This window comes from Setaria viridis, chromosome 8, assembly GCF_005286985.2.
Source record: "Setaria viridis chromosome 8, Setaria_viridis_v4.0, whole genome shotgun sequence".
In the NCBI taxonomy this organism is placed as follows: domain Eukaryota; kingdom Viridiplantae; phylum Streptophyta; class Magnoliopsida; order Poales; family Poaceae; genus Setaria; species Setaria viridis.
The window spans coordinates 35,116,846-35,130,494 of record NC_048270.2 but is presented as its reverse complement, the minus strand read 5'-3'; the positions used below and the strand labels follow the sequence as shown (position 1 = coordinate 35,130,494).

At 44.7% G+C, this 13,649-nt stretch overlaps 1 protein-coding gene across 1 annotated transcript; it reads left to right on the top strand.

The window, feature by feature from the left end:
* The first annotated feature begins 1,991 nt into the window (after positions 1-1,991).
* On the top strand, positions 1,992-8,053 carry LOC117833483 (oligouridylate-binding protein 1B). The gene is made up of 12 exons (XM_034712991.2): positions 1,992-2,378; positions 3,679-3,740; positions 3,978-4,080; positions 5,560-5,636; positions 5,724-5,785; positions 5,928-6,015; positions 6,145-6,220; positions 6,314-6,344; positions 6,439-6,552; positions 6,848-6,933; positions 7,023-7,196; positions 7,476-8,053. The coding sequence occupies exons 1-12, from the start codon at positions 2,202-2,204 to the stop codon at positions 7,773-7,775; spliced, it is 1,350 nt and encodes a 449-aa protein (XP_034568882.1). The 5' UTR covers positions 1,992-2,201; the 3' UTR covers positions 7,776-8,053.
* Positions 8,054-13,649: the final 5,596 nt, after the last annotated feature.

Below are 13,649 nucleotides of genomic sequence, written 5' to 3'. Positions count from 1 at the left end.
ACCCATTTTCACCTCGGAGCTAGCTAAACCCAGAAACTGCATGCATAACTGTGATTGTAAAGCCTGCTAGCTAGTGTGGTGGCATCCTCAAGTCTGCACATTATTCATGCCACACTTGCCTTGAGATTTTTTTAAAAACAAATATATAAAAATTGATGTAGTAAGCAACATATTTTTTTCACATGCATGTTACATTAAGCTTTGATGCTCCGAATATTTTTTTTTACTGGGAGTTGGATTGTAGAATAATGATTGGAGATGATTAGAGAAATATACGTATGCTTTGGTGCAATAATCTTGGGTTCGCACGTGCTCTTTGCATCGCCACTTAAACAAGTTCACGCACGTTGCAGGGACTCAACTTCTCGTTTCTTCTACCAATCATCCGTGCACTGCTTGGTGTTCTGCCTCGAAACCGTGGGTTATTCTCGTGGGGCAGCCTCTTGACTCCGGGGGACGCGTGGCGACGACTCGACGAGCTCTTCGTTGCCAGCACGGGTGCGATCCAAAGGGCAAGCGCCGCCGTGAAGTTCTGGCGGTCGGGTGGGTGCACGGCCGGCCGCGCGAGCAATCGAGTCGAGTACTAGTCCTGTGTTCCGGCAATCCGGCTGGAGCACGCGCGTGGCGTCGGCTACCAAACAATCCGTCTCTCGTCTCGCGCCGCATGTGGCGATTAGGCGCCGCATGTGGCGATTGGTGAGCTACTTTTTCTCTAACCCGGGGTGATCAGAGCTGCTAGATCGTCTGTGCACCAAGATCCTTTGATAAAAAACAGCGATCCCACCTCAAATGCTCCTGTGATTCATTTACAGTCCAGTGCAGCAACCAAACACCTCCTTAGCTAGTTATATGCCCGGATGTATATGCTTTGTTTCTCGTGCATATCACGTATATCTAATTGTGTGATAAAAAAGGAGCACTTCACATATAGAGAACATGTAGCCAGAGATAGCTAATTACGCGACTCTTAGGACCTATTGGAATGGAGTTTTTTTTCCCCAAAGGAATTTAAGAGTTTTTCATCCTCTGAAAAATGAATTGTGTGACTACGACGTTTTGGATTACGTGGATCCGATTGCATTTTTCAAAAAAATGGAAACTCCATTTTTAGAGGACATGTAGCTACAAGAAAAGACAATGAAGCAGGTCTTACAACACTGAACCTTTGAAGCTGGATATCAGGGAGATTATGCTCATTTCAATCATGTTGCTTATGTCCTCGTAGCTCTAAGAAAAATCACGAAGCTTTCACATGTTAGGTGTGCTTCCTCTCTTATAATGTTATTCTCTTCACCCTCTCACGATGTTGTTTCCGTAAAAATATTTTGTAGAATTTGTTGACACGATTAGGAAGGCAGTCATTTCGCATATTGGAAGCCACAGGGACAGCCAAGGTGGATCCCAGTAACGTTAATCAAATCCAGATATTAACGTACAATTAAGGAGTCAATAAAAACAATAATTCACTAATAACACATGCAGATCGCAAAATCAGCCCATGCACCGTCCTGCCACGTGGTGCGCAACGACACAAGTCCTGATCGCAGCAGCAGAGGCCACACGGAGCCCGGCACACACCGGATCCCCCGGCCTGTCTCACTGTCCTGCTCCTCTTCCTGCCCCATATCCGCTCTCTCCACACCCCGCTCCGTGACCACGGCTCACGTACACCCTCCCACGCCCTCCCTCCCTGCTATGCGGGCCCACCAACCAGTCCCCCGCCCCAGCCGCCACGCCACGTCACCCCCGGCGCACCGCAGTCCATGCACCGCGCCTTGCCGCGGCGCCCGAGCTCCGCGCCTCCGGCCAACCCACACTTTGCATCCCGCCCCCTCGCGTTTTTCCGTAACCGCAACCCAGTCCCTTCTAGAAGCACCCCAGCCACTGACACGGCGGGTGCAGTTGGAAATCGCGGCAATCCCAGGGGCTGAACCGAAAACCTCCGCGGGCGCACGCGGAAATATCCTCTCGCCCCGCGCCCGACGGCCGGCGGCACCCCGCAACGCCTCCGCGCTCGCCTTCTTCTTCTCTTCCCCCCCTCGGCTTCGAGGGTTTTCTTTTCTCTTTTCTTTTCCTTTTTTTTCTTTTTATTTTCTTTTTATTTTCTTTTCTTGTTCCTCCCGTTGGGGTTTCCCTCCACCCCACCGGCGACGAAACCCTAACTAATAATCGGCGGGGGAAGGCGGTCGCTCGCCGGCGGCATGCACCAGCAGCAGCAGCGGATGAAGCAGGCGGCGGCGGCGGCGGCGGCCGCGGCGCAGCAGCAGCAGCAGCAGCTGATGCAGCAGGCGCTGCTCCTGCAGCAGCAGCAGCAGCAGCCGCAGCCGCCCTTGTTCCCCGGGCAACACCCGCACCCCGGCCTCCTCGCCGCGCCGCAGGTAGGAAGACCTCTACTCGCTTTCCCATCTGTGTTTCTTCTTTGCCGCCTCTCCTCCAGTTCGATCGATGCGGGTGGGCGTGGGTTGCGCGTGTTTTGGGGGGGGGGGGGGGATCGATTGGGGGTTGGGATTCGGGGGGTTTCGGATTCGAGGGAGTGGTGGGTGGGATGTAGGTGGTCTCGGGCTTGGTGTTTTCCCGTGGAATTGTGGTGATTCGGGGGTTTTTCGGGTGGAATTACGGGGATTCGGGGGGTTTTCGGGTGGAATTGTGAAGGACTCGGCGGGTGTCCGCGGTCGGATTTTCTCAATTTCGTCGCCATTTTTCACGATTCTGCGGTCCTCGGTGTCGGTGCGTGAGCGTGCGGGGGAAAAGGATTTAGATTTCAGGTAGGGTTTCTGGATTAAGGGTTTTCGTTGGATTGTGACTATTTAGGGTAGTCTCAGATCATGTTACAGCAGGCATTGTACATGGAGTGATTGTTGTGATACCTGGGTGTTCTTTTTTCTTCGCCTTTTAGTTTAACCAAACTTAGAAAGGTCTGTCCATGCCCAGACATAGTCTTGCTTTAGTGTAATATGGGCAAACTAGTTCCTACTTGCAGTTGACATTTACTTGTTGGATAGTAATGCTTGATGAGGGAAGCAAGGCCCTTTTTTCTTTTTTTAAAGGAGGCACTTTGAAGCTTTTGCAAACTGCAACATTTACCGGTTACAAACGGAATGGCGAATTTGGTGGAGCTCTATGTGCGTGCTACGAAAAGGGATACTTTGTGCAAAATTTGGCGTTTTTAACAGCATGATGCTTTTAATTTGATTCAAGGTGTTATAATATGAAATCTATATGAGTTCCTGTAAGGTCACCTGAATTTTGAATGCTAAATGTGTCACCAATTATAGATATGTTTTGTTCTTTTGATCTATTTGATCATAAAGAAGTATACTTGCACTGGTGATGATTATTTGTAGACGTGCAATAATTAAGTTGAAGTGCATGTTCCCTCGCATCCTTTTGTTATTGGAGTTAGCACTTCCGTATTAAATCTTAATCTGTTGTTTTCATTCACCAGCCACGCTACAATCATGACATTGGTACATAATAGTTTCGTGTGAGCATTAATCTCGGAAATCCTCCATGAAACTGTATGTTTTGTTCTGGGCTTCTGGCATACAGCTTTACTTATCTGTTTGCTTAACTCTAGTGTTCTTCATTTTTAAGGCGAATGCCAATTGTATTCTGAAATCAGATATGTATCTGTGTTCTTCATGCAAAACTTTTGCTTACACTCGTATCTTTTTGCAGATAGAGCCCATAGTTAGCGGAAACCTTCCTCCTGGGTTTGATTCAAGCACATGCCGCAGCGTGTAAGTGTTGGGAGTGTTTCTTTGCCTTAGGACTGCTGTACTGCTAAAAGTTGATTTTTTTTAAAAGCATCTCCATAAAAATATAGCCTTGCTTCCTTAGTTCTCAAATGTTCTAATGCAGAATGTTTTGCCAAAGACAATCAAATTGTTCACTTCATGCTGCAAACCTGCAAATTAATGTTGACCACAGGTTCTATGTTATTTATGTTTCGTGCTCATTGATCATATTCTGGATAGGTATGTTGGCAATATCCATCTTCAAGTGACGGACGCAGTACTGCAGGAAGTCTTCCAAAGTATTGGTCCAGTAGAAGGTTGCAAGCTCATCAGAAAAGAAAAGGTGGATCTTTCTTTCTTTTAAAGGGGGTGTTTGGATCCTGGAGCTAAAGTTTAGTCTCTGTCACATCGGATATTCGGATGCTAATTAGGAGGACTAAACATGAGCTAATTACAAAACTAATTGCAGAACCCCTAGGCTAAATCGCGAGACGAATCTAGTAAGCCTAATTAATCCATCATTAGCGAATGTTTACTGTAGCACCATATTGTCAAATCATGGATTAATTAGGCTTAATAGATTCGTCTCGCGATTTAGCCTAGGGGTTGTGAAATTGGTTTTGTAATTAGCCTATGTTTAATACTCCTAATTAGTGTCCAAACATTTGATGTGACAGGGACTAATTTACTCCGGGGATCCAAACACCCCCATAGAACCCCAGAAAACCCAGCCTTCCTTTTCAGACTGCCTTAATTTTTGTTTTGGTTTGCTTTCCTCCACAATTCTAGTTACCATGGAAATACACACCAGTAACATGCTTTTCCATTTTTTTTTTCTGTCTCTGGTACTTGTTTGAATGAATTAACTACCTGCTTTAATGATTTCAATGCTTATTTAAATAGTTTTAGTTATTTTGGTACTCAATAATGTACAACAATTAGTTAAATAACTGAAATATTTAAATAGATTTTTTAATCACTTTAAAAATATTATGAGAGTTAGTGCTAAAACGCATTGTTATTGTGTATGTTGGTAATTCAACTTATGGGGTCAAAGTAAACCAGAGAGAAGTGTGGGACCACATGAGTCCTTCCATACCAACCTCTAAATTAATTGGGCTGTTATAGCAGTTCAAAACATACTAGCGTTTATTGTTTGCCGTTAGAACTGATCCATTAATTGTATCTGGCGATCAAAACATAAATCTGCTTTTTGAGGTTTTTTGGCACCTTTGAATTGGCATATTGTTTTAGCGAGATGCAAGAATGCTGTTGTTAAAAGGTATTTATTAGGCAATGTATAGCCGTGTATAGCTGATTTATAGCTTTCCATGTATACTGTTTGTATTCCTTGTATACCAAGCCATATTGGCTATATATTAAAGGTCACCCCCATTTATTAGGGTGTGTGGTGTTTCCCCTTATTCTATCTCTTTACATGGTATCACGAGACCGGGATCAATCTGTCCCGGGACTTTCCTTCCGCTCCTCCACCTCCCAGGCGCGCCCAACCCTAGGCGGCACCCCTCCCCTGTATTGAGCCAACAATTTTTTTGAATGCCAGACATATCCATTTCATCGGTATAAATCACTTTTGAATGGACCAAAATAGTAATGTCTCAGTTATGATATTTGTAGCACTGTCAATACACACACACTTACTGATCACTATCCCTTTTATCCTAAGATTACAGTTTGAGAAATCACATTTTGTTTGTTTAATCTGTTAATTATTAATGATTTACTATAGGTTACCTTAGCCTATATTAGTTATATTGTTTGTGATAATGTGATCTTTACACTTTCCCTTCTGATGTTGCAGTCGTCTTTTGGTTTCATTGACTACTATGACCGCCGATCTGCTGCACTAGCAATTATGTCTCTCAATGGCAGACAACTGTAAGTGTTTTGGGTTTGTGCATGCTATGTTCCATGAACTCTGTCCTGCCCTTTGTCTCTAATTTTCTAAGAACCCTCCAAAACCAGGTATGGTCAGCCAATAAAAGTCAATTGGGCATATACAAGTACTCAGAGGGAGGATACATCAGGTTTGGAACTGAAAGATGATTACATTATATTCTATATTTGTATTTTACTTGTTCTTTCAAGTGTCATGCAGATACATAGATGTAAAAGTATGGTTTCTGAATTCCGATGCTAAGCTGTGGTGATGAATCTTCATCTGTGCAGGCCATTTTAATATTTTTGTTGGGGACCTTTGCCCTGAAATCACTGATGCCGCCTTGTTTGCGTTTTTCTCTGGATACTCTACCTGCTCGTAAGCATTGCCTAACTCATCTCCCCTCCATCATCTGCTTGTCAACCCTTGACATTGTTAGCAGAGTAGTTTGCTAGTAGCGAGTACATGAAATATCTGTTTACCAGTTTAGCTTGGTAACTTTTGCAGAGATGCTAGGGTTATGTGGGACCAGAAAACAGGACGATCCAGAGGGTTTGGTTTTGTTTCTTTCAGGAACCAGCAGGTAGTGTAATCATGATTTTTAAGCCCTTTGTGCATCTTTGTTTAAAACTTTGGACCTGCTGTTTCATCTTACTGTGTCATTATTTATTAACAGGATGCTCAAAATGCGATAAATGATTTGAACGGTGAGTTTTCTATTTCCATGTTTCTAGTTTATGTTCCAATTTGGCGTCCTAACCTTTCACGAAGTGATTACGCCTGTTTTTTCTCTACTGGCAGGTAAGTGGCTTGGCAACCGCCAAATTCGTTGCAATTGGGCAACGAAAGGCGCTAATGCTGGTGAAGAGAAACAAAGTGTGGACACTAAAGTGGACCAGACAAATGGTTCATCAGGTGAATACATGTGCCTTGACTTATTGAGCTTCTCTTTTTCCTTAGTTTATATGTTATGGTATAATGTGTAGCGACCAACTCAGCAAAGGTCTTATGTGCAACTTTTAGTAATAATTTTAAATAAATAAATTAGAAGTATTCTGAAGAGATTTAGTTGCTTACTACATTCTAGCAATAGTTTTTGCAATTTTAAATTTGTAGGTAAAATGGGAATTTTTATAATGATGTACTTGTTGCAGTTATGGCTTGAAACTACTGACTAGCAACTTCTTTTCAATCTTTTAATGTTGTACAGAAGCTGGACAGGAGAATCCAAATGAAGTTGGTCCTGAAAACAACCCACTCTTTACCACTGTTTATGTTGGTGGTCTTCCTCATGAGGTAATACTCTTTCAATGGAATATCCGCTATTTATGTTGATTATGCATAGGCTTTTCTAATGCCTGCCGTGTTTCTCAATTACCTATCAGGCCAGCAACAATGATGTTCACCTGTTTTTTCATTCACTTGGGGCTGGCTTAATTGAGGAGGTCCGTGTAACGCGTGACAAGGGCTTTGGCTTTGTGAGGTACAGCACCCATGAGGAAGCGGCACTGGCAATTCAGATGGGCAATGGTCAACTGATTGGCGGGAGGCCGATAAGGGTATCTCCTTCAGACTTTTCAGACTTCCTTTCTATTGAGAATTTCAAACACAGTTGCATTCTCAGTATTTACTGAAATCTCAATACCTAGAGCACCATCAACTAAACAACCCCTTATTTTTTTCGAGAGTAATGGTGTTGGTGCATCTTCATGGTATTGTATTACACCATTAATCGAAACAAGATTAAATTTGTCCATCCACTAGTAATCTAGTATCTGTTACCAATACATTGATCAGTCTGTTGATGAATTGTCATCTTTGCCTGGGAAATTTTGCAGTGCTCCTGGGGAAACAAGCCAACTCCGCCAGGGACAGCATCTTCGCCGCTTCCCCCTCCGGCGCCATCTCCATTCCTCGCCGGTGTTTCCGCAACTGACTTCCTGGCCTACCAGCGTCTGGCCCTGAGCAAGATCGCCGCGAACCCAGCCCTGATGGGCCAACACGCCCTGAAGCAGGCCACGCTGGGGATGGACACCGGAGCCAGCCAGGCTATCTACGATGGTGGCTTCCAGGGCATCAATGCTGCCACTGCCGCCGCCCAGCAGCAGCAGCAGCAGCAACAGCTCATGTACTTCTAGAGTGACGACGACTACCCCATGAGGCACCAGCTACCTGTCTCTGCGAGGAGGATGATGCCCCAGTACACCCCCATATACATATACTAGTAGTATTATATAGTAGATGATGAATCCTTACCAGGACCTCTTTTTTTATTTACCTTAATCTAAGTAACTTGTCCTGTATGCCAGCTATATATATACGACACCCCGCGTAGAACATATGTATTCCTAGAGACATGGAAACCAAGTCTGGGTGTTACCCTGGCATTCTAGTATAATTTTCTGTGTTTGGGTTATCCTTCATACTCCCTCCTATTCAAAGTCAAATGTTTTAAATTTTAGCTACGAGTAATAACATAAAATGATGTTAGTACTTAGTAGATTAATCGTTAAACTAACTATTATTATTATAATATGTAACTTTTTCTATTTAAAATAAATTATTTTTTTGAGATACTGTTCGTCAAAGTTAAATTTTTTTGGAAAAATTTAAATGTAGTTATGTTCTGGCACAGGGAGAATCATGCTATGTTTTCATCGTCGATTTCGTGGTGCCGGATCAACGTGTACTCGTAGCTTTGATTTCGCGGTGCCGGATCAACGTGTACTCGTAGCTTTCGCTGTATTCGTATTTAATTGGGGCAGAGTTGTATGCAAAATTATTTCATAGTGCTACACATTATTCCTTGAAGAATAAACTCTTGAAGGAAAAGTTGGGCTAATTCTTGAAGAAAAAGGAAAAAAGTTTTTTTTAACGTCCCTTGTCTACTGTCGAAGTTTGACTTTCGTCCCTCATCTGCAAAACTAGGTATCTGACATCCCTCGTCTGCGAATCCAGTTGAGTTAGGTCCTAAGACCGTTTTGAGGGTGGTTTATGCTTACGTGGCGACACATAAGCATGGGTCCACGTGGATAAACATTTACTCATAGCCCCCTAGACTTCCTTTCTCCTTGCTTTCTCCTCGTAGACAGGTCCCTCACCTTCTACCTTTGGCGTGCGACCGGTGAGCCGTGGTGGTGCAGCAACGTCGACGCAGGGGCTTCCCCTTCCACCACTTTGACTACCCTAGAACGTTCGCCACACCCTAGCGCACCTCCTCCCTCTCCTATCTCCCCGAAACCCAAACCCTAGCACTAACTGCGACTAGCGGCGACGGCGCTCCATCGGCAAGCTTCAAATCAAGTGCGGCAACTGAGCTAAACCGGAAAAAGGTCGCGAGCATGAGGGCCAGGGTCTCACCGTGGCTTGGTTTGAGCAATTGGACAGCGAACATGGTGACCAGAGGGTGGTCATCGGCGTGCGGGTGGAGGTCGGTCTTGGCACAGCAATGGCGGGCGGGGAATCGTCTATTCCCATCCGCGGACGGGATGGCAAGCGGCGGGGATAGGTCGAGGAGGTAGCCATGGATGTTAGCTAGGTGTTGGCGGGGGTGATTGAAGGAAGATGGCCGGTGCTAGGATGTGGCAGAACCGTCCAAATTAAACCGGCTTAAGTGTGCTAACCATCCTTTTAATAGTAATCTAGTCAATACACACTTAAAATGGTGTAATCTGACAATCTATTGGGTCAAGCCCGATTCAATCACTGAATATTTCGATCGAAACAATATGCAACAAGTCTCACATGAAGACGAGCGCAGATGATACAACATGGCATTTCAGTTTGCAAACATAGGGTACACGAATTAATTTACAAACCGAGTTCTAAGTAACTAGATAGATTACAAACCAGAGTTATTTAAATAAAACACATCGGAAGACTAAAACAGTAAAGCTCGAACGAAGATACGTGACGACATGAGTAGCCCGACAACATGTCATCCAACACGAGACTACCTCAAGGCGAGGTCGGGAGCCACTCAACCGACCACCCTTCGGGTAAAGGACAGCCAGCCCAATGTAGAATAGCACTCATTTCAAGAAAGGTTTCTTCGCTAGCACCTGAAAGTAATCAACAAGCATAATACTCAGCAAGACTTATCTGACTATGGTATATACTTAGCCGACTCATAGTATGCAAGGCTTTTGGCTGAGGGGTTTGTTTTGCCAGAAAGCAACTAAGAGTGGATCCTTACTTTCAATATTTTAGCTCAAGTTTAAAAGTAACAAGTACCAACTAGGTTTGCATAAACATCTAGATCAAGCATGGTATACAAGATTAATCAACAAAGGATATTATCAACATATAACATATCATCATCATTCACATCTCCTTTCATTCCACTTCTTACTATGATGTGACTCAGTGATCAAGGTTCTCTTAACTGAGAGCGACGGTGAATCAATCCGATTTTATAACCTTGCAAGGTGAACCTAGACACACAACATATGCATGCCCCGACAACCAGTTCCCTTAGAGAGCGACAACATTTGAGCCATCCTGCAACCCTCAAGTACTAATCCCCACCAGTACCTCCCCAGGCCAGATGTGAGTTACTGACTAGCATACGAATAGGAAACTGGACCGAACTCAATCTACTATCGCACAATATGGTACTAGATTTTACCAGTTTCAACTACCTCTTACTTTCGGTATGAGGATAGTACAATTCAAACTTAATCAACAGGGCCAACAACAAACGGGCCTTAATCGACACAGGCGGAGCGTACCAACAACAATAACCAACAACATTTCTATCTCTGTCTGGTCTCCAACCTTTCTCGTTTTCACCATTCATTTCCATTTTAGCCATAAGTAGAACATGGCCTATATCTCACGAGTGACATACAATCACTCGACTTCTACCATCTTAATTAAGCACGGCCTTTCTATCGACCTACGCATACTAATATTGGAACATGGAAGTCCTAGGGATCATGCAACTAAGGTTTCATTCAACTTCTTGGAACATAATGCATAAATGTAAATTACGTAAGTAATAACATTATATAGTTTTGAAATTAGTGGTCATGCTCCGATGCTTGCCTTCGAAACTAGCCTTGGGCTCTTCTGAACTTTGGTTCAAGTCTTGTGGCGTTTCAACTTGAGAGGCTTCGGAATGCTCACTCTCGGACGTGGCGATCAATTCATAAAGATCGTCAACTAACGGGTTATCTACATGGCAATGCATATGTATGAGTTGATTGAAAGACGATGACACACGCATAACCTTAAGTTTAAAGAGTGCAACAACTCAATCATACTTGGTTCAAAGATCAAGTAGAGTATATAAATATAAAGTTATCTACCAAAAAGAAACATGTTTATGAATGAACTATGGTGAACAACATGCTAGAGGTTAAACAAAAGACATATGCAAGTAACCATAATGATTTCGCTGGCAACCATTTCAGGGAGGAATATGCTACTGATAAAGAGCATAAAAAAATTGTAGGTCTATAAATTCTAGCAGCAAGTAACTTGAATAAATAAGCTACCTTTCAACATGAATAAATGTTCAGGAAGCCTCTATTGTTATATGAACATGCCTGATTTACGGGAGGTTTCCAATCACCCAAAAAATTTACCATAAAAATTTCAGCATGATTGGACTAACACGGAATTTAATAAAAATCAAACATGGTGACATGGTAGATATGAAGAATGAATTATAACTGGAGTTATATCAGCAATTTGGTTCTATAAACTTCTCAGAATAGTTTTAATCACTAATCTATATTATTGAAAATTTATCAAGATTTAAAGAACACCAGAGCTATTTATTCCAATAAAAGGAGATTAAACAACATGCACTTTATTCAGCATCAGAAACAATGGTTCACCATAATAAGTATTTTTCCTAGGTGAAACAGGTCATCATAGACCTAACACACTTTACTTTGAATTTTTAGCATTTTTCGACAATTTTCTAGGGATTTTCAAAGTTTCAGCCCTTTTCAAACAAAACTAAACACGACAAAGAAAAGGGTACATTTTCATGAATGCCCTCAGAAATAAACCTTAACAGCATATCCGCCCTTCCTTTTTCACTACAGCCCCTAGATCTTACACTTAAGGCCCTTTATGTTTTCCACCTCAGCACTTAAACCCATACACTTTATGCATGACCCTCTAAGCTTCTATTTGCTTTCCACACAACACCCCGCCCCTTCTTCAACCTTGGGCATGCCCACGGCCGGTGGCGGTGGTGCACCGGCACAGGCGCGGTTGCGTGCTTACCCAGATGACTTCCCGGGCACCTCGCCCTCACCCTAGCGCACCTCCTCCTCTACTTGCCCCAGAACCTTAGCCCTACCCTACCCTGCGGCTAGCGGCGGCGGTACTCTGGCGGTGAGCTCAAAATTGAGCATGGCAACTAGCCTATCTCCAAGAAACCGCGGGTGTATCACGACCAGGAGCTCACCACGGATCGATTTTGGTTGTTGGTTGGAGGAGAGGAGGCCGGTAAGGGGTAGTTTGACGGTGAGGTGGAACTTGTGCTGGTGGGGGCAATGGCAGCACTGGAACTTCAAGCCCCGATGATTGGGTGCATGGCGATGGGCAAGGAGTGGTTGAGGAGAGAGTTGGGGAGGTGAGCTAATTGTGGGTGGTGGTGATTTGGTTTTGGCGAAGGGAACTGGGTAGATTTGGCCAGCGGGTGGAATGGCTTGCTCGGGTTGTTTCTATCTCGAGAAGAAAGAGGAAAGGAAGAAAAAGGAGGTAGAGAGGAAGCCGGCGACCGGGGAAAGGATAAGGTTGCGGGGCGGTCGTTGTTCATACCTTGGGCTTTGGCAAGCAAAGGCGAGGGCAAGCGCGAGCAGTGGCGAGGGCAGGTGCGAGCAGTGGGAAGCGCAGGTGAGGAGACACTGGCATCGGTGTCAGCAGCATGGGCGGCGGAGCCGATGGTGACAGGACGACGGTAGTATGGCGCGCACAGGGTTTGACGGGCGCACGCGCAGTTGACTGCGAAGCCATGGAGGGTGGTGGGCCCTGTGGCGTGGGCGCTGGCGTGTGGCGGTGAGCTCTGCCTTGCCACCCGCGGTAGAGGAGCAGAGGGATGGGAGGAGGGAGAAGGAGTGACTAGTGGGCCTAAACATTTTTTTTGAAAATAACTTTCTCCTTCAAAAGAGCAAGGTGCAGCTGGTCAAAAATCCCCCCAAAAATACCCATTGAAAAGATAAAATCACAAAGAACAAAAAGAGACTTGAACCAACTGCAGAGCCCAACAGGTTTGTACAGAATTTGAAAAGGAAAACAGTTGAAATTGAAACTTCACTGAATTTTTATCACTGGCACACATCACCCAAAATTAAGCAAAATTCTACCTTTGGTCATTTTGTATCAAGTATTTAAATAAAATAACAAGAGCCACAGTTATATTGCAAAAAACTTAAGTTACTTCATACTTTTGCATTTGAACAATAAGCAACAATAAAAAGGGTTTAAGCAATTGCAATGCCAGGATGCTCATGTTTATGCAGATGATTAAGTGTAATTACAATTTAAACACCCGAGGTGTTACATGGGCGTATTGTGCCGGCGAAGGGATGGCGGTCATGGGGGCTCGGTGGTGCACTGTGGTTGGGAATTCGACGATTGCCGGCAAGGAGTAGATTGGTTTGGTCAACAACGGGTCGTGGAGTTTGAGCGCGAGGTGAGGAAGGTTCGGGTTCGGTCGATGAGCTACTGCCGGAGTAGGGGTGTGAATTAACTTCCGCTTGACCTTTGCACCGTCGACTAGCTTCTGCTCCTCCAACCACGACGGTGCGAATTGACCTCTGGCAGCAGGACGAGCCGATAGGGACGGGGGCCTCCCATTAGAGAGGAACAAGGATCGCCGACTCGTCGGGCCTCTGGGCCGAGGACATGCGGCGGAGAGGGATGAGGGCTCTTGATTCGCTGGGCCTTTGGGCGGAGGACAAGCGATGGAGAGGGAAGAGGGCTGCCGGGTTTAGGTGCGGACGACAAGCGGCTGCCGGGCATGGGGGATGAGCGGCCACTGGGAGGGCTAG

Excerpts from the sequence above, each read along its gene's own strand:
- LOC117833483 (XM_034712991.2), top strand. The coding sequence starts at position 2,202 with ATGCACCAGCAGCAGCAGCGGATGAAGCAGGCGGCGGCGGCGGCGGCG. Across the intron at positions 6,553-6,847 it reads CCAGACAAATGGTTCATCAG|AAGCTGGACAGGAGAATCCA; the intron begins GTGAATACATGT and ends AATGTTGTACAG. Across the intron at positions 7,197-7,475 it reads TTGGCGGGAGGCCGATAAGG|TGCTCCTGGGGAAACAAGCC; the intron begins GTATCTCCTTCA and ends GAAATTTTGCAG.